This window comes from Hyaena hyaena, unplaced genomic scaffold (genome assembly GCF_003009895.1).
Source record: "Hyaena hyaena isolate Hyena2069 unplaced genomic scaffold, ASM300989v1 scaffold_77, whole genome shotgun sequence".
Classification (NCBI taxonomy): Eukaryota; Metazoa; Chordata; class Mammalia; order Carnivora; family Hyaenidae; genus Hyaena; species Hyaena hyaena.
The window spans coordinates 127,910-152,935 of record NW_024080708.1 but is presented as its reverse complement, the minus strand read 5'-3'; the positions used below and the strand labels follow the sequence as shown (position 1 = coordinate 152,935).

At 40.2% G+C, this 25,026-nt stretch overlaps 1 protein-coding gene across 1 annotated transcript in view; it reads right to left on the bottom strand.

Moving 5' to 3' along the window:
- CHRDL1 (chordin like 1) overlaps window positions 1-25,026 on the bottom strand; it is a 126,583-nt gene that overhangs the window by 76,331 nt on the left and 25,226 nt on the right. The window contains exons 3-4 of the mRNA XM_039233487.1: window positions 17,414-17,526; window positions 14,504-14,597 (exon numbers count right to left, since the gene is read on the bottom strand). Of these exons, the coding sequence (XP_039089418.1) occupies window positions 14,504-14,597; window positions 17,414-17,526 (207 nt within the window). The remainder of the gene's footprint in view (window positions 1-14,503; window positions 14,598-17,413; window positions 17,527-25,026) is intronic.

The following is a 25,026-nucleotide window of genomic DNA, read 5'->3' as shown; positions in this document are numbered from 1 at the left end:
TAATCATAACCATCTAAAATCAAATGAAAATGTACTATCGTTTAAAATATATTATGCTGGGTGCACCTGGATGACTCAGCCGGTTAAGCTTCCGACTTCGGCTCAGGTCACGATCTCACAGTTCGTGGGTTAGAGTCCGCATTGGGCTCCTCGATGGCAGCACGGAGCCTGCTTGGGATTCTGTCTCTCTCTGCCCCTACCTCACTCACACTTTTTCTCTCTCTCTCTCAAAATAAATAAGTAAACTTAAAAAATAAAATATTTTATGCTGGGAAATAGAACTTTGTGTATCTAAAACATAAACATACAGCAGAATTGATGATTATAAAGCAAACATCCCTGTAACTACCATGTAGGTCAAGAGAGTATGGCTAACAGCCTAGAAGGCCCATTCTCTTCCCACCAGAGGGAACCACAGTCCTGACTTTTGAAACAATCACTGCCTTGTTGTGGCTTTTTTTTTTTTTGACTACACTTTTGTTACATGTATGTAACCTCCTTAAACAATATAGTTTCATTTTGCCTGTTGCGAACTTCAAATTAATCAAAACGCACTGAATGCACTTGTTCATGGATATGTGTCTTGCTTTTTTACTCAATGTCAAGCTTGAGTTGTAAGAGGTTGACTTTATTCTTTTTTTAATTTTTTAAATGTTTATTTCTTTTTTGAGAGACAGAGAGAGGCTGGAGGAGGAGTAGAAGCAGGCTTCATTGACAGCAGAGAGCCAGACGCTGGAGCTCGAACTCACGAACCGTGATATCATGACCTGAGCCAAAGTTGGGAGCTTAACCGCTTAACCAACTGATCCACCCGGGTGCCCCGTAAGATGTTGACTTTAACAGGGCGCCTGGGTGGCTCAGTCTGTTAAGTGTCCGACTTTGGCTCAGGTCATTATCTCACAGTTCGTGGGTTCAAGCCCTGCATTGGGTTCTGTGCTAACAGCTCAGAGCCTGGATCCTGCTTCGGATTCTGTGTCTCCCTCTTCTTCTGCCCTCCCCCCTACTCGTGCTCTGTCTCTGTATAATAATAAATAAATAAATAAATAAATAAATAAATAAATAAATAAAAGACTTCTGCTCCCTTCTCCATGCCTAAAAGCACGGGTGAACTTTGAAACCACAGGGGTTTGAACTGAACAGGTCCAATTATATGCACATTCTTTTTCTATAAACACAGTACAGTACCATACATGTCTTTTCTCTTCCTTAGGATTTCCTTAACGTTTTCTTTTCTCTAGCTTCCTTTATTGCAAGAACACAGCACATAATACGTATAACATACAAATATGTGTTGACTGTTCATGTTATCAGTAAAGCTTCCAGGAAGCAGTAGGCTATTCATAGTTAAGTTTTTAGGGCAGTAAAAGTTATACCAGATTTTCCACTGTGGGGCATCAGCGCCCCTCACCCTTGCTCAAGTTCAAGCAGGGTCAACTGTGCTTCCTTGTACTTAACATTCATATGCTGCAGCCCATTTCTGTCCACTCTTCACGTTTGGAGGTGGAAGAGAAAGGTGATCAGCATCCTCTAGGAACCATTTCTTTATCTTTCAGAAGAATGTTAAAGTCCTTCCTTCACAGGGCTCAGTAATTACACTTTTCCTTCAACATTGCCTCTTAGGTTTGATACTCTGATCCTTTAATAATCTTTCTAATCAAACCATACTGAATGGCTCCAGACGTGATTTTCCTCAGAGAGCAATCTCAGCAGAAGCACTTTTGGAAATACACATCTCTGGATCAAGAGAGACAGGGACACAGTTCTGTCACTACGGATTTCTCCAGAAGATGACAAAAGCTGCCAGTCAGTGTAGGCGGTCAGAGTGGCTAAAATGAACAAATCAGGAGACTCTAGATGCTGGCGAGGATGTGGAGAAACGGGCACCCTCCTACACTGTTGGAGGGAATGGAAACTGGTACAGCCCCTCTGGAAAACAGTGTGGAGGTTCCTCAAAAAATTAACACTAGAACTCCCCTATGACCAGCAATAGCACTGCTAGGAATTTACCCAAGGGATATAGGAGTGCTGGTGCATAGGGGCACATGTACCCCAATGTTCATAGCAGCACTCTCAACAATAGCCAAAACATGGAAAGAGCCTAAGTGTCCATCAACTGACGAATGGATCAAGAAGATGTGGTTTATCTATACCATGGAATACTACATGGCAGTGAGAAAGAATGAAACATGGCCATGTGTAGCAACATGGATAAATCTTGGGGGTGTTATGCTGAGCGGAATGAGTCAGGCAGAGAAGGACAGCTACCATATGTTTGCACGTATAGGTGGATTAGGAGGAACTTAACTGAAGGCCATAGGGGAGGAGAAGGGGAAAAATAGTTGGGGAGAGGGAGGGAGGCAAACCATGAGAGACTCTTGAATGCCGAGAACAAACTGAAGGCTGATGGACGTGGGGGGAGGGGAAGGGGGTGATGGGCATGGAGGAGGGCACTTATGGGGATGAACACTGGGTGTTATATGGAAACCAACTTGACAATAAACTATTTGTAAAAAAAAATAATAATAAAATATCCTCTGGATGGATTGTTAAAAAAAAAAAAACAGCTAGTAAAAATTGACACTATCTGAAGTTCCCTAGGAAATGTTAATAAGGAATACATCTGTCTTTCAAAAGCTAGTACATCACAGTCATTGCTGTCAGTTACCACTTATCATGGCTGTCATTGCTCAAGACAGTGTGGTCTCTGGAGCCTTTCCTATCCTGCAAAAAGTGTGCTCTGACAATTGAAATTTGCTAGATTCTTCTAAGACCCCTTGGTCATCTCCTGACTTCAGTTGCTCATCTGTACCACTAGTGTCTAGTCTAATTTCTTCTCTGCTTTCTTTCCCTTTTGAAAAAGAAAGTGACACACCACACCATGGATGAATCTTGAAGACACTGTGCTAAGTGAAGGAAGGCAGGCACAAGAGGAGATATACTGTATGATTCCGCTTATAGGAGGTACCTAGAGCATTCAAATTCATAGAGACACGAAGGAGAATGATTGCTTCCAGGGGCTGAGGGAGGGGGACATGTAGATCTGTTTAATGGTGATAGAGTTCCAGTTTGGGAAGACGAAAAATTCCCTGAGATGGATGGTGCTGATGGCTGCATAACAACATGAATGTACATAATGCCAAAAAACTGTATGCTTAAAAGTGGTTAAAATGGTGGGGCACCTGGGTGGCTCAGTCGGGTAAGCATCCAACTCGTCATTTCGGCTCAAGTCTTGATCTCATGGTTCCTGAGATCGAGCCCTGTGTATGGCTCTGTGTTAAAAGCATGGAGCCTGCTTGGGATTCTCTCTCTCCCTCTCTCTCTGCCCCTCCCCTGCTCTCTCTCTCTTTTTCTGAAAATAAATAAATAATAAAACATTTAAAAATATATTAAAAAAGTGGTTAAGTGGTAAATATTGTTATGTATATTTTACTACTATATATATATTTTTTACATAAAAATACGTTAAAAGAAAGAAAAGAAGAGAGGAAAGAAGGTAAGAGGCAGGGAAAGCGAGAGAAAGGGAAACAAAGAAAAAGCAAGGAAGAAAGCAAGCCAAATTTCCCTGCACTTCCTTCTCAACCCCCATTTCTGTCCTATTAAAATCCTAAAGGAATACACCATATAAAAAGTATGATAGTGAGTGTCGACTCTGATTTGGCCTTAGATCCATGAGGGCATGACCTTGTGAATGAGAAAAAAAAATTCAAAAAAATCAAAGCTGCAAAAATTTGCTGAAGGAAAAAAAAACTGAGCTTGCATGGACACTTACCTTATCTTTATGTTTTAAAAGTAATCTTGGGGCACCTGGGTGGCTCAGTCAGTTAAGTGTCCATCTCCGGCTCAGGTCATGATCTCACAGTTCATGGGTTTGAGCCCCGCATCAGGCTCTGTGCTGACAGCTCAGAGCCTGCAGCTCAGAGCCTGGAGCATATTTCGGATTCTGTGACTCCCTCTCTCTCTCTCTGCCCCTCACCCACTCACGCTCTCTCAAAAAATAAATAAAGTTTAAAAAATTTAAAAGTAACCTTTACTCCCAAGTTAGAGGTTTTTCCCTTTTTCTCCAATTAAAAAGAAAATCCAACGAACCATCTTCCTCCTCCTCCTGCCCACAACTTTGATTTACCCCTTTTGCTGGTGTCCAGCTGACTCAGTCGGTAGAGCATGCAACTCTTGATCTCAGGGTTGTGAGTTCAGCCCCACACTGGGTGTAGTGGCCTAGTTAAAATTAAATGTATATATATAATATATATTATATATTTATATATTATATATATTATATATTTATATGTTATATATGTATATATATATATATATATTTTATATATATATATATCCTTTAAAGGTACAGTACATATCCTTCATACCTTCTCTCCCATTCAAGGAGGACAACTCTATAGAAAACTGTTTCAGCAGGCACACCCATCTACTGCTGACTCACTTCCCATTCTCTGGGTCTTAGCATCCATGTGGCAAAGACAAGAGACAAACATCAAGACATTTATACAATAGACTATTTTGATGGCCAAAAGTGGAGTCTTGCAAGGAGGTGGATTTTGGAACAGATTTCAATAACTGATACCCTAAAGTCTGCCAGTTTCTAAAATCATTTTAGGGAATAGCTGACAGTGTAAAACTCTAAATATAAAAATCAGACGAAAATCATTCTAATAAAGACTGTTATTTATCTTAGTGGCTGCAAATAATCTGGTAAACCTTTTGGGTTATAGTTATTTTGCATCCAAAACCCTTGAGTGAAACCCTTTGGCTCTAGGCAACAGATAGCAAGAATATTTGGTTACTTCGAGAACATATTGGTTTTAAATTAACAACCCCAAAGTGAAAAACTTGAGAGCTGGCAACTCGTCCTAGAAACTACCGTGTCCTCTGCCACAATAAAGAGCTTACCCTTGATATTACAGAGAACCCTGGTGCTCTGCAAGGCTGTGGAAAGCGTAGAGCCTGACTCCCTAGCCTCCCCTCTTTAACCCCCACACCGAAAATCTCTTCCAGGTACCCAGGCTAGTGGCTTAGGGCTCTCCCCCCACCCACCTACCTCCACTTTCTACCACTGAATTCTGCTTTCTCGATGCTGTGTGCAGATTAAATTGAAACGGTTAATAAGAGTTAAATCCCCACTTTCAAAGACAGATAAATTTATCAGGACTCAAAGCCTGAATTAAGAAGGTGAAGCTGTAGTAATGATAGGATTTCAGGTGTCATGCAACTTGGCAGGGAAATGGGGAAGGAGAGGGGGAGGCTGTCGCAATGCTGGCTGGACAGTCTTGGAATCACAGGTGATGGGAAATGGTGGTAATAATTGTCTGTCCGACTTACTCAGAAAGCAGGCTCCAGTTTAAGAGTCAGCCCTGCAACCAGGAAGAATGCTCAGTAAAGGACATCTTACTAATCTTTTCCTTAAAATACCCTAGATGTGACTCTTATTTCAAACTAAGTTGAAAACAGACTAAGCTGAAAACACTGATTTTATTTCAAACTATGTTGATTGCTTTTCCCTTTGAGAATTTCATTTGTTTATCAGCAGAAATTCCTGGGCTAATTCCGAGAAATGCCATTCATTTCTTGCCAACAACAAGTCATGGACAATGGGCGGGATAGAGCGGGGAGCTCCCCACGGAGGGTCCTTCTTTCTGGACACAACAGCCAGGGGCTCTGAATGTGGAAGGCGGCAGAAGAGCAAAGCTTTACGTGGGAGCTCTGGGAAAGCAGGAGGGCTGGCCAGATGGAACAGTGTGCACATGTGTCTTTAGGGTTGGCCCTGGGAACATGTCATGCAGTCAAAGTATGCTTCTGAGGTACTTCTGTTCCCTATTATCAGAGAAACAATGTTGTTGTGTTGCCCCTGGCCCTTTGCACATGTACAGGGCCCTCTACTCCAAGATCATATAGGCAGTGCTCTTAAGCTCCTTTATCAAGATCTTCCCTGGAACTTAAGTGCAATCCCCAGTCCAACTGCATTGGAATTCACTGAGGTGCTTGTTTAAAATGTAGAATATCCACTGCAGCCCAACTGAATCAGAATTTTTAGTGTAAGGCCTACGAATCTGCATTTTATCGAATCAATCTTAAGTCGGTTCTTAAGCACACTGAAGTTTGAGCAACACTAGTTTGGGGTCTTGTTGTAAAAGGGCCTGATTCCCTAATGAACTTCTCTAAACTAAGCTGCTCTGTCTAATTATAACTTATTGTTATAATATAAATGACTTCTGGAAACTGAATGGCATAGTCCAAGACTTCTTAAAACATATAGTAAAAAAGCACTAATCCTTCATCAGAGTGCCTTGCAAAAAAAAAAAAAAAACAGATGAATAAGTTTGAAAAATATTCCACTGCATACACCTCTCTTATAAATTCATAATGTATATTAATATATTAAAGGCTCTGAGAAGTCCTTCATTAAACAAAACCTATTTAACTTTCTCTAATCCAGAAAGTTTATCTGCCCAGAAACTCTAAGTTTATTTGCCCATATAAATGTTTTCTCTAGTGGAGCCTGCTTTGGACTCTGTGCCTCCTTCTCTCTCTGCTCCTCCCTTATTCGTGCTCTGTCTCTGTCTCTCTCAAAAATGAATAAACATTTTAAAAAACTTTTTTAAGAGAAACAAATAATAATAATAATAATAATAATAATAAAGTGCCTGCTATCCAGAGACCAATGTTCTAGAATCCTCAGTGTTTTGTATAGTTCTGGACAGAGAAAGAGTTTTCTGAAAATACATCCATCTTTTGCAGGCAAGGAAATGGCCTCCAACTTATCGTCTTGCATACACTAATAGTGTAGTCACATTAAATGGAAAGACTATGACAGTTGGCTGTTAGTGTTTAAAAGGAACTGACCTTTTTCAATAAAATCAAAAGGGAATACAGAATTCAGAAAAGAACAAAAGAAGAGAAGAGAGAGTAATGGAGATAAAACACGAATGATGGCAGTAGTAGCACTCAGCATCCACGAGGATGGAAGCAGCAGATACTCAAAGAGAAGAACCAAAAGAAGATTGGGTGGCTCTCAAATCTAAAAGAGATTCCTCAGTGAGTTACATATATAATCACTATACAACTCAGAAAATCTCACTCCTAGGTATATACCCCAAATAACTGAAAACATATGCCACAGAAAAACTTGTACATGAATGTTCACAGCAGCACTATTCACAACAGCCAAAAGGTGGAAACAACCCAAATGTCCATGATTCCATTTACATAAAATGTCCAGAATAGGAAAAACCCATAGAAACAGAAAGCGGATTAGTGGTTCTCAGGGGCTGGTAGAGAGAGGGGTTAATGGGCACAAGGTTTCCTCTGAAGGTGCTGAACAATTTGTGGAACTAGATTAGAGGTGACGGTTGCCCACCATTGTGAATGTTCTTAATGCCACTGAGCTATACACTCTAAAATCATAAATTTTAGGTTATGTGTGCTTTAGCATGATAACAAATAAAGAAATCCCCCCTTGAACTTTTGTCCTAAAAAAACACTGAAGGGAGTAAATCAGGTGTTTACTTGATTATTGTAACACTGGAAGTCACAAACATGGGCATGTAGTCATAGAACAGGAAGGGGAACACAGTGTGTAGATAGGTCAGTGGCTGAGTGACCTGCAACCCTCACTTGGAACTGCCAAAGGCCAATTGCTGTGTCTCCACTTCATCTTATAAAGGCTAGTTCCACTATGGTACAGATTTGTGTAACCCAATCTTGTTCAGATGCAAGTGGTAAATGAGAGAATGCTATTGGTATAAAGTAGAAACTGCATTGGCTCATACATGACTTTCCCCGCACATTAATATTTTACACCATCAAGGGACAGCAGCTGACTGCCAAGTACGTGAACACAACTGAAATCAGCAAATCATGAAAAAATACAGTAATCTACCCAATCCCCATTCACCCCACATTCTTTCTCTTAGCTCAATTTGGCCATACTTGTGAGTCTTGTAAGTGCTTGTAACAGGATTTTCTTTGATCTTTGTGCACTTTTCTCTTGTCTTTATAACTCAGCAGTTTCAAACCTTCTTTCTTCCCCTTTCCCCAAGCTGATGTCACCATTTTAAAAGGTGAAGTCTATACTTATTGTAATATTCTTTTATTTATTAGAAATCTAAGATGCCTTTTTAAGTCATTCTAGTTGTTTATTAGTATAGTTCTTTTGTTAGTACTCTGGTTACAAAGTTGCATAAGTTTCCAGTTATTTTCCCCAATCTTGTTTGTTCTTTGAGCCTTGTTATTTTTCAGCATATAATTTTGAAGAATGTGGGGATTTTCAAAAATGCATATATGGCAGCCACTCTGGAAAACAGTATGGAGGCTTTTCAGAAAGTTAAAAATAGAACTACCCTACCATGCAGCAATTGCACTGCTAGGTATTTACCCAAAGGATCCAAAAATACTGATTCCAAGGAATACATCCAGCCCAATGTTTATAACAGCATTATCAACAATAGCCAAATTATGGAAAGAGCCCAAATGTCCATCGACTGATGAATGGATTAAGAGGAGGTGGTATATATGTAGTGGAGTATTACTCAACCTTCAAAAAGAATGCAATCTCGTCATTTGCAACAACATAGATGGAACTAGAGAGTATTGTGCTAAGCAAAGTAAATCATTCAAGGAAAGACAAATACCATATGATTTCACTCATATGTGGAATTTATGAAACAAAACAAATCAATGTGGGGGTAGATAAAGAGAGGCAAACCAAGAAACAGACTCTTAACTATAGAGAACACACTGATGGTTGCCAGAGGGGAGGTGGGTAGACGGATGGGTGAAATAGGGGATGGGGATTAAGGAGTGCACTAGTGATGAGCACTGGGTGTTGTATAGAAGTGCTGAATCACTATATTCTACACCTGTAACTAATATTACACTGTATGTTAACTAACTGGAATTTAAATAAGAACTTAAAAATGTAATTAAGAAATCCATGTATCACATTATAGCAGAAATGCTTGTATTCACTAGCTAGCTGACAACCCAACCACGGGGCACCATGGTTCAGTGGGTTGAGCATCCAATTCTTGATTTCTCCTCAGGTCATGATCTCACAGTCGTGAGATCGAGCTCCAGGTCCAACTCGGCACTAAGCATGGAGCTTACTTAGGATTCTCTCTCCTTCTTCCCCGCTCATGCTTGCTCTCTCTCTCTTTCAAAATAAATAACATTTTTTTTTAATTAAAAAGAGAGAGAGACAAGTGGCATAGAACTTGCACCTTCTCCTTACAGTAACACACAGACTATAGTGCATCACTGGAAAGATCATTTCTTTAGCCTTTCTTGAATTTAAAAGACTGTGGTGAGGGGTGCCTCTCTTGGTAAAGCCACACTCTCAGTGTCCGTTTAAATCACACCATGGAACTAAATTTTTTCACAGCTAGCCAAAAGGGAATGCTGTGGATTAGGTCTCTGGTAAGAGATAAAATCAGATATCTTGGCAATTTTATAACAGCTCTTTAATGACCCACAAATGCTAGAATACCCCCACAGGAACCCAAATTTATGAATTCTGAGTAGCAAATTAGGCATTAAAACAATCTTATTAGGTAATATCATAATTTAGACTCCTGGTCCCTATAAAAGTCTTCTTTTCATGATAAAATTATATATAAAGAACAAAAGGAAAGGAGTCCTGTCCTTTCTCTCCTCCTCCCCCCTTTTACCATTCCACTTCCCCAGAAGAGATCTGTAATTTTGTTCTCATAAATCTCTCATTATCATGGACTATAGAGGGTCCTGCTTATCTACTGGTATGGATTTAGTGACCCTTCTGACTTCTATGCAGTTTCGACTTTTCCATTAAGAATGTTCTAAATTTGGGGTACCTGGGTGCCTCAGTGGGTTAAGCGTCTGACTCTTGATTTCGGCTCAGCTCATGATCTCATGGTTCATGAGATTAACCTCCAAGTTGAGCTCTGTGCCGACATTGTGGATCTTGCTTGGAACTCTGACACTCTCTCTCTCTCTCTCTCAAAATAAATAAGCCTAAGAAAAAAGAATGTTCTAACTTCCATGCAGCACCTGCCTCTTCAGGCATAGTAGAGCACCCTGTCGTATGTGGCCATGACCTGACCCCTGACCTCTCTGCCTTGACACTTGGGGAAGTGCTGATAAAAAAAAAATTTTTTTTTGTTTTCTCTTAATGGGAATCAATATAGCTTTCTCTCTGGTAATTCTGGAAAAGCACTGTGCGTACTTTGATTGCCATAGTTCAACAGGAGCTGCAGGAGACCACCTCAAATACAGGTGGGAACCTCGGAAATTTCCGGGGTAGGGAGTTTAGTGAGCAAGAGCCAGGGGGAGCAGGGAAACAAATGGAGGACAATGGCTCCTATGTCTCCTCCAATGGAACATTAGGTCCAGGCATATCTAGCAGGACCCTCCCACTGAATCTATCTCCATCCATGTGAACGGTTCTAGTCAATACTGCTATAGAACCGTATGCAAGGCCAAACCTTGGGCATATGTCTTCCTTGTTTGTTTTCCTTTTTTGATACAGAACTTGGTCATCATCTTGGCTTATAAATCTACTTTGCACTGAAAACATTTTCATCACAGTGCCTTCTTTTGGGTTAAGAAAGAAAATTAGAGCCCCTTCCTTTGACCAAGCATTCCTGTGGCCCTGAAGGCAGGAGTTTCCTCATGCCTAATAATCACTGGGGTGGAAGGAATACAGAGGAGTCATCCCAGCCAGCGCCCTGTCTCAAAGCAGAACAGTGACAACTTTATCTCAGATGGGTGGGTACCTTTTCACTTACAGAAATATGCCGTAAAGAGACGGAGATTCTCCTTAGTCATTTATTCTAGGATTTAACAGCCACTGTGTCCCAAAGTTCATCCCTTTATCAAACTCCATTCTTTTCTGCTATGGTTTAAACCTATTCACTCTTGTTTGATCTTCAATAGTGAGAATAGCTGGTTTGCATTCCTGTTCAATATGGCACGGAGGGCACAGGAGAGATCTCCCTGCTCTTTTTCCACCAAAGAGTGAGGGATGAAATGTAAAACAATAAAGAAAAAATAAGTAAAAATGAGTAAATAAGTAATAAAAACTTTAAAACATTTTGTAAACGTTTATTTATTTTTGAGAGACAGATGAGCATAAGTTGGGGAGGGGCAGAGAGAGAAGGAGACACAATCCAAAGCAGATTATAGGCTCTGAGCTGTCAGTACAAAGCCCCTTGCAGGGCTCGAACCTATAAACCGTGAGATCATGACCTGAGCTGAAGTTGGATGCGTAACCAACTGCACCACCCCAGTGCCCCAATAAATAAAAACTTTAAAACTGCAAAATTATGTTTAGAAACAAAACAAGACTTCTTAGAATAAAACATAGAATGAAAGTACAGCAATAAAGGGAGGGGCCAAAGCCATATGGTCCATAGGGCAGCTGGAGCTAGATACAGACAGTTGAGGCCAGACAGCCGGGAAAGACCTATAGCCTCCAAGTGGCTTCTCATGTAAAGGTGGGGAATAGGGCCCCACTCCTCACATGTGAACAGGGGGGGACATAGCTCTGCCCACCTGAGGTGGCCCTCCCAAGGTAGGCATCTGCAGCTGAAGTCACAGTACAAGATCATTATCAGGGACTGGCACTGCACAAGAAAACACAGGTTGAAATAGAATATCCAGGCATCAGGGAGCCCAAGCTGAGACACTAATGTATGACGTGGTTCAGAGTTAGGTGAATGGTGTGGCCTGGAACAATATTCCTACCAGGAGGGAAGGCTTTATACAAACAAACAAGCATTTTAGAAAACAAGGGGAACTAAGAATTCAGAACTAAGAAAAGCCATCAAGAAACCCAGTAAAACTGAGAATTCATGCCCCCAAAAAATATAGACATTTAAAGCATCTAGAATGGACTCTAAATAAACACTTAAATGCCTTAATGAAATAAATAAAAGAATAAGGTCCCAAGAAATAATAACAAGGTTTATAAAACAGCAATATATAGATAATTTAAAATGTAATTCAAGAACTTGGGGGTAAATACAGTTATTGAAAATAAAAGAACAAACAAAACCCAACAGATGGCCTGAAAAGTAGGTATGAAAAGGCTTGAGAAAGAATTCATGAATTGGAGGACAGAACCAAAGTAATATATCATTACAGGGAGTATTCCAAGACAGAAAATATAAAAGAGGCATTAAAAGATACAGAGGATAAATTAAATGAGCTACAAAAACATATGTTATAGGCAATTTTGAGAATGAGGAAAAAATAAGGGTAAGATGTAATTTTCAGAAAAACCATGAGTAAAAATTGAAGAGAAACTTGAGCCTTTTGGCTGAAAAAACGATGGACCAAGCAGGCTAAATAAAAATAAATCACACATCTACACACCTCGTCATGTGCATAAAAAAAAAAAAGAGGATATCTTAAAAGCTAGAAGAAGGAGAAAACAGGTTACCTAGAAAAGAACTACAATCAAATATCAGACTTCTTAAACACAAAGGAAGGAAGCCAATAGACCATTTATTAGTATTTAAAAGTGTTGAGGGAATTTTTTGACCTAGCCAAATTATCATTCAAGGATGAGGGCAAAATAAAGACATTTTGCATATAAGGATGCAAAGGGAACTTTGGTACCACCACCCACGGAAAGAACTGTTAAAGGTTACAGTTAACAAGAAGAAAAATGAACTCAAAAGGAAGTGACCTACAAGAACAAGGGGGAAATGAAAATGCACAGCTCATTTCTATATCCTGAAAATGGTTTTTTTAAGCCTTAAAGACAATTTTCTCTTTTCTGGTATTGATGGCCTCTATTCTTTTAATACTGTCTTTTCTCTCAAAGGAACTGCTGGCTTATAGTTTGCTCTTTCTCAACAGTTGCTTCCTATTTGCAGCTGGGGTAGGTAATAGCCATACTGCACTGTACAGTCTTCTTTCTGCTCTATGCTTTGTATCTGGGTCATGCCTCAACCTCCCTCCCAGGGAAGAACAATGTTTACATAGCTTAGATAACATTCCTATGGCATGAGACCACTTTTGGAGGCTTTGGGTGGAAAAAAAGTGGGAAAAAGTCTCCAGATTGGCCTTTTTAATCAAAACTTTTGCTCCATCTACCATCTACCCCTCCTTCATAATCCAGTTTCAGTAGAAGCAGCAAAGAAAGAACTATAGAAATAGTAAGCCTCATTTAGGGATTTATTCCAAAAACCAACTTTCAGAGAGATCTTATGCCGTTAGTCTCTTACACCTTGAAGCATATACTATCATCACCAATATTCAGAATGATAAATGTATGACATGGCATGATCTTTTGCCATCTGGGAGACAATCTCCTGTGTCCATCAGTGTGTATTTACTGATGCAGGAAAGTATAGTTCACAAAGGTAATGACTGAAATGGTTTGGGGGCTTCTTCTCCATTATACACCTCCATTCCTATAACTGGAATGTTAACTGAACTTTTGCTGAACCTTATTCCTGGCCCTATCCCTACCATTGCTGCCCTGACACTTCTGGTTCCTGTCTTTTAAGTTCAGGAGGTTACTTACTACTTAAAAAAGCGCCACCTATGCCCTAGACTAGTGGTCTTTCATGTTTTTAGGGTCACATACACCCCCTTTATGAATACCAATAGACTATGGATCGTCTCTAAAAGAATTTACATGTAGACAGAGTTACACCAAAAATGAAACAGTTTTAAATGGTTCATTGACCCCATAAAGCCCACCCACAGACTCCAACTCAAGAACCTCCATCCTAGAGGGAAAGAGGATCAATTTACAGGACCACAAGGCTTCTACTGCCTAGATCCCAAGGCTGTCACTTAGCTTTTCCTGGGACTGCTGTCCGGCCCACAGCATTCTCTTAATCATTCCATGCCTGCATGCCTCTGGTGTGGGAGCCAGGTCCCAGTCAGACATGAACAAAGTGTCACTGAGGGAGCCGCTGCCTCAGACAAACACCCTACCCGCAAACCATCAAAGTAGACGGTCCTAACAGCCTTGTGAAAAAGTCTCTGCCCGCCTCCCCCTTAGATTTGCTCTTAACAATGTGTACATAATAGCTGTGCAGTCTGGAGGAGGTGTCTATTCAGCAGGCAGGCAGCTTTATACTGTCATAAACCTCACTGGTTCAGCTCCTTTGATTTATGCAATTCCGGCACTAATTGCTTGAGACACGTGCCGCCATGCTACAATTCCCCTGGTGCCCGCTGCCCATGGCAGGAAGAGGTTGTTATGGCACAAACTCTCTGAGCCACAATTCCCTTCCCCCAACTGACATCCACCTTCAAATGATTAAAAGCCCAATGAAAATCTGTTACTGGGTACCCAATAACTTATTAGAGTCTAGAATGTGCCCCGCTTGGGCTATAAACAGCATTTAGGGGCCAACGCGGCCTGCCTAAAAAGCGTCCTATTGTTATTTCTGTCTGGAAGTTTCCCTTCTGGGGAATTAGGCAGATGGAGTGGGTTGGGTGGAAGAGGAAGGAAGGAGAACCACAGCCGGGGAAGAGAGAGGCGATCTGGTTTTACCTGGGCAGCGTGGGCAGCACAGATGTGGTATATGCACAGGGGAGAGGCAATGAAGGCTTGGACATCTGACTCGGCTGCAAAGCACATTCCCATTCTGAAAGAGAAGAGGCAATCATGAAAAAAAATGAATGTCTTTCAAAGGTCACCTGTGGTCATTCCAATTTGAGAAACAGGCACACAGAGACTCACCCAGACAGCGGATGACGCATTCCTAAGAAGCTGAATGAAATCAGTATTTTCTTCCCTCTTCTCACCCCTAGCACCTCTGCTGGGTTGGTGGATAGCTTGCTGGCATATCTTTCTGAAGCTGGGGTCACCATTGCTCTAGTTTTCAAAGCTTCCCACTAATTGTGGGGAAAACAGCTCCTGCTGGCCTGGCTTTGTGGTGTTTCTAGCATTTCTGGCTCCAGCTTCACATCAACAAGAGCCTATTCTAACTACATAATCACCTGCTCAATACCACAGGAGGGAAGGGATAAGGAGTGATGGGTCCCCCTGAGCTGCTACCCACCCCTGGGCAAGGAGACATTCCTGGCACATGGGTCCTGGATTCCATGTAATTCTGCCTTGGTCCAGCAGGCTGACTGCCTCGTCTCCTCCTTTCCAGTTTCAGTCGTAAGTTTTCTGAGAACAGCTAGGCTTTGGAATTGAACTGATTACCTAGTGTTCCTGGGGGGTGACTGGGTCCCTGACCAATTTACAATGACAAGATTCCTAGCTCTGACAGCCCTCAGCCATGCTAGATCACAGGAAACTTTTGGAAATCAATTATGCATTAGCATTTCCATCCATAATTCATTCCAAGCACGGGTTACTTGCATTTATCACGCTTTTGTGGGGGAAGAAGGTGACAAAGAGGATGAAAGGGAAGATGCCTAGTGCCTGACCTGTTGGCTTTGGGATCATATTAACATTTTTACTGCCCTGCAGACAGCAAATCTCAGCCTCCAAGGGTTAGCTGTCCATTTCCAATGTTGGGTCAAGAATCTAAGACAATCATGTCATACCAGGCAGTTAATCAGTCCCCAGATGCCCTATTTAATACCTGCCCTGGCCTTTGATCCAAATTCAAATGACCTTACCATAAACCATTTTCTTTTCTCATGGACCTTCTAGAATAAATTTTTGGAGTGTTGCATTTGGAAACACCAGAGCCCCCTTTTGTGCTACACTCCTCAGAGCAAAGTGTATCATTTTGAACTGAAATCGTCAAAGCACATCAGAAACCACTCCTTTGGTTTGAGGCCTACACAGATGCTTCCTTAATGAGTTGAACTGAATTCTGTTCCAGAGTTAATAAATAAAAATAATACGATATGATAGTGATGATGATGATGACAGCAGCTGACATTTCTTGAATGCTATGACCAAGCACTGTTTTAAGTGATTGAAATGTATTAGTGAATTTAATCCTTAGCACAACCATATGAAATATGTAGTATCATTATCCTGTTTTAAAGAAAAACAAGCTGAAGGGATCACAGAGAGGTTAGGTAACTTGTCCAACATAACACGACTCACAGGTGGCAGAGCGCGGCTTGGAAACATGGTCTGCCTTGACCCTAGAGCCTAGGAGCTTCTTAACATTATCTCCTATTGCCCAAAGGTTAGGTTTTCACATCCTTAATATTCTAGAAGCCCAACCCTCTATTTAAATGGCAAAACAATCTGGCTTGCAAGTGACTGCTTCTATTCTACCTGGGCACTAGGGAGGGTGTACAGCTCTTCCACAAGGTCTCAAGTGAGAGGCTGGTCTTGAAAATTCTTTCCATATGTTCTGAGTTCTCTTTTCTCAAGGCCTCGTACAAGGCTTCCTTTACCAATTGACCTAGTGCAGTGGTCTCCACCAGGAGTCATTTTGCTCCCCAAGCAACTTTGGCCATATCTCGAGACATTTTTGGTTGTCACAACTGCGATTGGTGCTATTGGTGTCTAGTGGGTAGAGGCCAGGAACGCTGATAAATATCCTACACAGTCTAGGACAGCCCCTACAACAAGGAATTATCTGTGCAAGAATGTCAATAGTGCAGAGATTGAGAAACCCTGGACTACTATATGATGACAGAAGCTTATCTAGAAAGATGGGCCACACCTGTGGTCCTGAATCAAGGCCATGGAAAGAAGATGAGACTATCTGTTTTGTCTATTGCACAGATGGCATTTAAGGTGTCCAAACACCTCTCTGAATGATTGGGCAGGAGCCATGATCAAACCAAGAGAATTCTAATCATCAGCAGGTACGGGCCAAGGTTTCACAGCCTCGATCCTAATTATGGTTACGAGGAGAGACAACAAAAAATACACTCTCCGATGAACCAGTGTATAACCTGCCCTAAGCTCTTCTTTAAAGGCCAGTCTTGGGGCTCCTGGGTGGCTCAGTCGGTTGAGCGTCCGACTTCGGCTCAGGTCATGATCTCACGGTTCATGGGTTCAAGCCCCGCATCAGGCTCTGTGCTGAAAGCTAGCTTAGAGCCTGCTTCAGATTCTGTATCTCCCTTTCTCTCTGACCCTCCCCTGCTCACGCTGTCTCTCTCTCTCAGAAATCAATAAAAAAAAATTTTAAAGGCAAGTCTTGAAAATGACCTTCGAAAATGATTTTGTCTTATAATCCAGGTATTATATTGAGCTTTGTTTCCCCATTCCCACTAATCAAACTCTTCTACCTTCTCCCACCATGTCCCGTATCATTTGGCTAAGAGACTATAAATATTAGGCCACAGCGAATACTCAGGGATCCCAAAGGCAACAAGCCAAAAGGCAACAAGACGAAAAAGTCAGATGTTTATTTTTCCTTACAAACTGCTTCCTAACTTCTCTTAGGTTTTTACCACCCATGCTTCCCAGCCATCCAGGCAAAGAAAGTATGTCTAAAGAGCAAACTGGATAATTATATGCTGTGAAGGATTGTACCTCTGAGCAGATGCAGTTCACACAGTAAACCAACCCATAAGGTTCCAGGTAAGGATGCCATCTCTCACCCACTCTGTACTTCTTGTCTTGAAACACACAATATGTCTCTGAATCTGTGAGGAACGAGATGGAGAATATGATGGTTAGAAACCACAAACAAAGTCATAAAACCCAAAGGCAATCACACTTTCCATCTGGTTTAGTGTCCTTTAAGAGAAGAGGCATAGGGAATATTTCTAGAACCCCTCCTAGAAGCTCCATGTTTTATATGCTTTGCTTATTTGATCCTATGATGAACTAGCAAGATTATTAGTCTCATTTCATAGATGAGGGAAATCAAGGGTCATCTAACCACTAAGTAATCGACATGAGAGTCAAGCCCAGGTTTTTCTGAGTGAAGCCAAGATCCTGATTCCTGCTCTGTTCCAATGGTAAAATAAGGGAGCATGTTGTGTGTCCTTTTGGAAAAAGTTGTTCTTCTTGCTTTGTAAATGCAAGCTAAGGTCTGAAATGCTGATCTCTCTTTCTCAGAGCTGCCCAGTGTGGTGTATGACTAATGAACTAAACACACTGTGATAAGTTCCTATAAATGGCTTTTGCCCACGCATGCTAGTATCATTCAATCATTAAACAAATAATTGGACACTTATTCTTTTTTAAACTTTATTTTGAGAGAGAGAGAACACAATTGGAGGGGCAGAGAGAGACGGGGACAAAGGATCCGAAGCAGACACTGTACTGACAGCAGAGAGTCCGAACTCACAGACCATGAGATCATGACCTGAGCCAAAGTCAGACACTTAACCGGCTGAGCCACTCACAAGCCCTGAACACTTATTGTCAGGCATTCTGCTAACTGGTGGGGATAGATGGTGAACAAAATACCCATAGTCTTTGCTCTCATTCATCTCAAAGCCTGTTTCTTATGTAAACAACTCCCAATTTGCTCCAAAGTAATGTCCCCTTCCCCTTTGATGAATAGAAACTTTCACAGCCATAGCCTATCTTGTGCCATAGTCTCTTGAGCACATACTATGTTACTTGTACTACTTTACATGTCTTATTTCTCCATCAAAGTAAAAGTTCCTCAAAAGCTGTCAAGATTTGGGGTGCCTGGGTGGCTCATTTGGTTAAGCTTCCAACTTCAGCTCAGGTCATGATCTCGTGGTTTATGAGTGGGAGCCCTGCATTTGGCTCTGTGATGACACCGCGGAGCCTGTAGCCTGCTTCACATTCTCTGTCTCCCTCTCTCTCTGCCCCTCCCCTGCTCGCTCGCTCTCTCTTTCTCTCTCTCTCTCAAAAATAAACATTAAAAACATTCTTTAAAGCAGGCAACATTTGTTCTTTGCTCTCTATCACATGGCCTAGCACACTGGGGCCAGTAAACGTAATCAATTAACAAATGACTGGTAAATGAATCTCTAAACCATTTTATTCACCTTCAAATCCCATCCTTATCTATTTCCTGCTTCCCATCACTCAAGGTCAAAACAACCAAGATTCTTCTTGTAGCAAACGCATCAGTTTGTCCCACTCTCCAGTACACTTTTCTCTGATGATCAAAATTGAATAAAGAAAAGGCAGATAAGCAAGAAGCTGGGAGAAGATATTTCCAACAAATAAAGTATGAGTATTGGGAACTTTTGATCATTTAAATTAATAAGTAAAAGACCAGCCAGTCCAGCAGAAAGTTGATCTATTTATCTGGGACATGAATAACAATTTGGTAGAAGAAGAAATGCGAACAGGCAATAAACAGGAAAAGATGTTCAACCTCACTAGAAATTAGAGATTTATTTATTTATTTAATTTTTAAATGTTTATTTATTTTTTATAGAGACAGAGACAGAGCACAAGCTGGGGAGGGACAGAAAGAGAAGTAGATACAGAATCCTAAGCAGGCTCCAGGCTCTGAGCCATCAACACAGAGCCTGATGCGGGGCTTGAACCTACAAACTGTGAGATCATGACCTGAGCCTAAGTCGGATGCTTAACTGGCTGAGATCATGCCTGAGAGCCCCTAGGAATCAGAGATTTAGATTAATACTACACTGAAATGGGCACCTGGATGGTTCAGTCAGTTGAATGTCAGACTTCAGCTCAGGTCACTCTCTCACAGTTCATAAGTTCGAGCCCCACATGGGGTCACTGCTATCAGTGCAGAGCACATGTGGGGTCCTCAGTCCCCCTCTATCTCTGTCCATCCCCCACTAATGCTATCTCTCAAAAATAAACATTAAAAAATACTACACTAAGATCATTGTCTCAAGTCACACATTCAAGACCCTCAATGATTTTTTTTCCAACCACCCCGAAAATACATTCCAATTTACTTTTCAAACCATTGTTTCCAACTTCTTCAGAAGGATGAACTGGGAGAGTCAGAAAATCTGAGTTTGAATTCTAAACTAGCTCTACCTGTGTGTCATTGAGCAAGTCATTAAAACTATCAGTCTTAAAAGAAGTAAAAAATAAAAATGAAAATAAAAAAATTGCCAATCTGGTTTCAACACCTGTGGGACATAGATTATCTGTTTCTCAAGAAGAGGTTGGAGGATTAAGTGAAACTCTGTAAATGATAAAGTACTACAAAATGTAGAGTGGCATTTTATATTTTCTTCTTAGAAAAGCAATGCATACTTAATGTATAAAATTGGAAAACTTGCACAAAGTTCCAAAAAGAACAGAGTAAAAACAAATGTATATATGTGAAAATCATTACACGCAATCCCAGCACTAGACAACCATTTTTAATATACTGGTAACTCATAAATAGCCTGTGGTTGAAGAAAAAAATCAAATGGAAAGTTAGAAAATAGTTTGCACTAAATGAAAATTAAAACACAGCATATCAAAATCAATGGGATTTGGCTAAAGAAGTACTTAAAGGTGAAATTTATATCACTAGAACACCTATATTAGAAAAGGAGAACACCTATATTACAAACCAACACCTTAAGAAACTAGAAAAAGTTGGGGTGCCTAGGTGGCTCAGTCAGTTAAGTGGCTGACTTTTCATTTCAGCAAAGGTCACTATCTCAGGGTCATGAGATCAAGCTTCATGTTGGGCTCTGTTCTGGATGTGGAGCCTGCTGAAGATTCTCTGTCCTCCTCTCCCTCTGACTTTCTCTCACTTGTGCTCGCTCGCTCGCTCTCTCTCTCAAAAACAAAAAACTAGAAAAAGTAGAGAAAAATAAACCAAAAGCAAACAGAAGAAAGGAATGATAAAGAACAGAAATCAGTGAAATTGAAGACAGAAAATCAACAGAAAAAAAAATCAGTGAGAACAATGTGTTTTTAAAATTTTTTAATGTTTATTTATTTTTGAAAGAGAGAGAGAGAGCACACAAGCAGGGGAGGGACAGGGAGAGAGGGAGACACAGAATCCAAAGCAGACTTCTGAGCTGTCAGCACAGAGCCTGATGTGGGACCTGAACTCACAAATAGTGAGATCATGACCTGAGCTGAAGTCGGACACTCAACCAACTGAGCCACCCAGGCGTCCCTACAATGCGTTTTTTAAATAAAATCCATAAAATTGATAAACCTCTCACAAAATCAGCAACGATAAAAATATGGAAGATGCAAATTCCCAATATGAGGGACAACAGAGAGAATTTTTTTTAAAAGGATAAAAAAGAATATTATGAATAACTTTATTCTATTTAATTTAGCAACCTAGATGAAATGGATGGATTCTCGGAAAGACACAAATTACCAAAGCTCAATCTAGAAGAGCTAGATAACCTGAATATTCATATATCTTTTAAAGAACTTGAATCTGTAGTTAAAAACTTTGTGACAAAGAAAACTCCAAGGCCAGATGACTTCACTAGTGAATTCTATCAAACATTCTACCAAACACTTCAGAAAAATGAAGAGGAGGGACTGCATCATTGATGTGAGAATGACACTGACATCAGAACCAGATAAAGATATTGCAAGAACAAAAATAAAACTACAGACCAACATCCCTCCTGAACATAGACACAAATATTCTCACTAAAATTTTAGTAAATTAAACCCAAGGATACATAAGAAGGATAATACTTTATGAGAAAGTGGGGATTTATCCTGAAAATTAAAGGCTAATTCAAAATTCACAATACTCACAATTCAGTCAACATAATTCATCATATCAACAAACTGGAGAAGAAAAATCATGTGATAATCACAATAGATGCAGAAAAGCATTTGACAAAATTCTATATTCATTTGTGACAGAAACTCTCAGCAAAGCTTTAGAAGAGGGCCTTCCTCAACCTAACGAGGGCATCTTCAAAAAAATCTACAGCTAACAGCATACTTTATGGAAAAAGAGAACGCTTTTTCCCTGAGATTGGGAGTTATGCATGGGTATCTGCTCCACTGCTTTGTGGAGATCCACGCCAGTGAAATCAGGTAAGAAAAAGAAGGAAAAGGTATGCCTATTGGAGAATAAAACATAAAACTGTTCTATTAATAGATATGGCCATCTACAAAGAAAAATCCCAAAGAATCTATTCACAGTTACTAGAAATAGTTAAGAGAATTTAGCAAGATTACAGGATACAAGGCCAATATCCAAAAGCTGATTATGCTAATATATTCTATAATGAACAATTAGAAACTGAAATTTGAGAGGCACCTGGGTGGCTAAGTCGGTTAGGCATCTGACCCTTGATTTCAGTTCCAGTCACCACCTTATGGTTCGTGAGACTGAGCCCTGCATCGGGCACTGCACTAACAGTGCAGAGCCTGGTTGGGACTCTCACTCTCTCTCTCTCTCTCTCTCTCTCTCTCTCTCTCTCTCCCCCTTTCTCTGCCCCTCTCCTGCTCACGCTTTCACTCACTCTCTCTCTCAAAAATAAATGAATTCAAAAAGCAAAGAAACTGCAATTTGAAAAAGTACCATTTGCAACAGCTCCTTCAAAACATGGAAATACTGAGCTATAACTCTAACAGGATATGCGCCAGACCTGTACTCAGAAACCTACAAAGCGACAGTAAAGGAAGTGAAAGAAGGCCTAAAAGATGAAGAGGTATACCTTGTTTGTGGATTGGAAGTCACAATATTGCAAAGATGTCAATTCCCCACAAAGTGATTTATTGATTCAATGAAACCCAATACAAAGTATTAGCAAGATATTTTGTAAAAATTGTTAATTTAATTCCAAAATTTATATGGAAAGTTAAAGGAGAATAGCCAAAACAATTCTGACAAGGAATGATTTGGGAGGACACATATGATGTCATTTCAAGAAAATGTAAAATTTTTTTTTTTAACAAATAGTTTATTGTCAAATTAGTTTCCACATAACACTCAGTGCTCATCCCCAAAGTGCCCTCCTCCATGCCCACCCCCCCTCCCCCCCACATCCATCAGTCCTCAGTTTTTGTCAGCATTCAAGAGTCTCTCATGGTTTGCCTCTCTCCCTTTCCCCCACCATTTCCGCCCTTCTTCTCCCCCTTGTTCCTCCGTCAAGTTCCTCCTAATCCTCCTATACGTGCAAACATATGATATTTGTCCTTCTCTGCCTGACTTATTTCGCTCAGCATAACACCCTCAAGGTCCATCCATGTTGCTACACATGGTAAATTGGTACAGCTCCTCTGGAAAACAGTGTGGAGGTTCCTCAGGAAACTAACAATAGAACTCCCTTATGACCCAGCAATAGCACTGCTAGGAATTTACCCAAGGGATACAGAAATGCTGATGCATAGGAGCACATATACCCCAATGTTCATAGCAGCACTCTCCACAATAGCTAAAACATGGAAAGAGCCTAAGTGTCCATCAACAGATGAATGGATCAAGAAGATGTGGTTTATCTATACCAAGAAAATGTAAAATTATAATTTTTAAGACAATGTGATTTTGGCGAAAGTTTAGACAAATATATCAATAGAATAGAATGATGAGTCAAAAAATAGACCCACACTTACATAGTCAATTGATTTTCAACAAATGTATGAAGGAGGAACAGTATTTTTTCACCGTTATTTGAACATTTGGATATTCATATACAAAACACGAAATAAAATGAATCTATATCTCAGACCACATACAAAAATTAATTCAAAATGGATCACAGATAGACTTTAATGTAAATTTTTAATATTTTAAAACTTTGTAAGAAAACACTGAAGGCTACTTTTGTGATATTGGGTTAGGCAAAGATTTCTCAGATATGACACCAAAACTACAATCTCTAAAAGAAATATTATTAAAAAGAGGCCTCATCAAAATTAAGCATTTTTGCCTCTGAAAGAATGTTAAGAGAATAAAAAGAAAAGCCATGAGCTGAGAGAAATTATTTGCAAATTGTATTTCTGATAAAAGCCTTATATATAAAGAAATCTCAGAATTTAAGAATAAGGAAACAAACAATCCATGTTTTACAATGGGAATACAATTTGGGGGCATGTGGGTGGCTCAGCTGGTTAAGCATCCGACTTTTGATTTTGTCTCAAGTCATGATTTCATGGTCATGAGATCGAGCCCCATGTCAGGCTCCAAGCTGAGCGTGAAGCCTGCTTAATATTCTCTCTCTCTCTCTCTCTCTCTCTCTCTCTCTCTCTCTGCCCCTCCCCCATGTGCTCCCTCCCTCTCGTTTTTCTCTCAAAAATAAAATAAAATAAAATAGGAATACAATTCGAACTGACGCTTTACCAAAGAAGACACACAGATATCAAACACATAATCAATCAGCAGGGAAATGCAAATTGAAACTAGTACCTAACTCAAAAAACCTAACCATACTAAGTGTTGGTGAGGATGTGAAGCAACTGGAACTCTCCTCATACTTTGCTGGTGGAAATGCAAAGTAGTGCAGCCACCCTGGAAAGCAACTTGGCAGTTTCTTATAAAGTTAAAACTACACTTATTATATATATAACCCTATAATCCCACTCCTAGGCACTTTCCCTGGTGAAATAAAAATGTATATTCAAACAAAAACCTGTACAAGAATGTTTACAACGGGTCTATTCATTGTCAATAAAACCTAAAAGCAACTCACATGTCCTTTAAATGATAAATTTGTAAACATGCGAACAATGGAATATCAGTCAGCAATAAAAAGAAATGAATGTTTGAGGCACACAAACATAGATGAATCTCAAAAGCATTATGCTACATGAATAAAGCCAGACTCAAAGTCCATGTACGGGTATGATTCCAATTATTTTCATTCCACAAAAGGCAAAACGATAGGGAAGGAAAGCAGATCCAGTTACCAAGGACAGGGGGTGGGGGGAAGAATTTTAACTACAAAGGAGCACAGAGTAAATCTGTTGGGTGATGGAGCCATTTTTTATCTTAATTCTGATGGTGACTTCACAGCAGAATGTTTTTTGTTGAAACTCACAAAACTCTACCCTAGAAAAAGGGTGAATTGCCTGTAAATTATACATAAATAAAACTAAAAAGAGAGGAAAGAAAAATCACATAGAATTGTGCTACCAGAAGATAACCACTTTTACAATTCTATAATGTCACTTTTTTTCTTTTCTTTTTTTTAATCAATAGACTACTTTTTTGAAGCACTTTTAGGTTTACAAAAAAATTGAGCAGAAAGTACAGAGAGTTTCAATATATCCTCTCTTGACCTCATAACCCCAGCTTCCCCTGT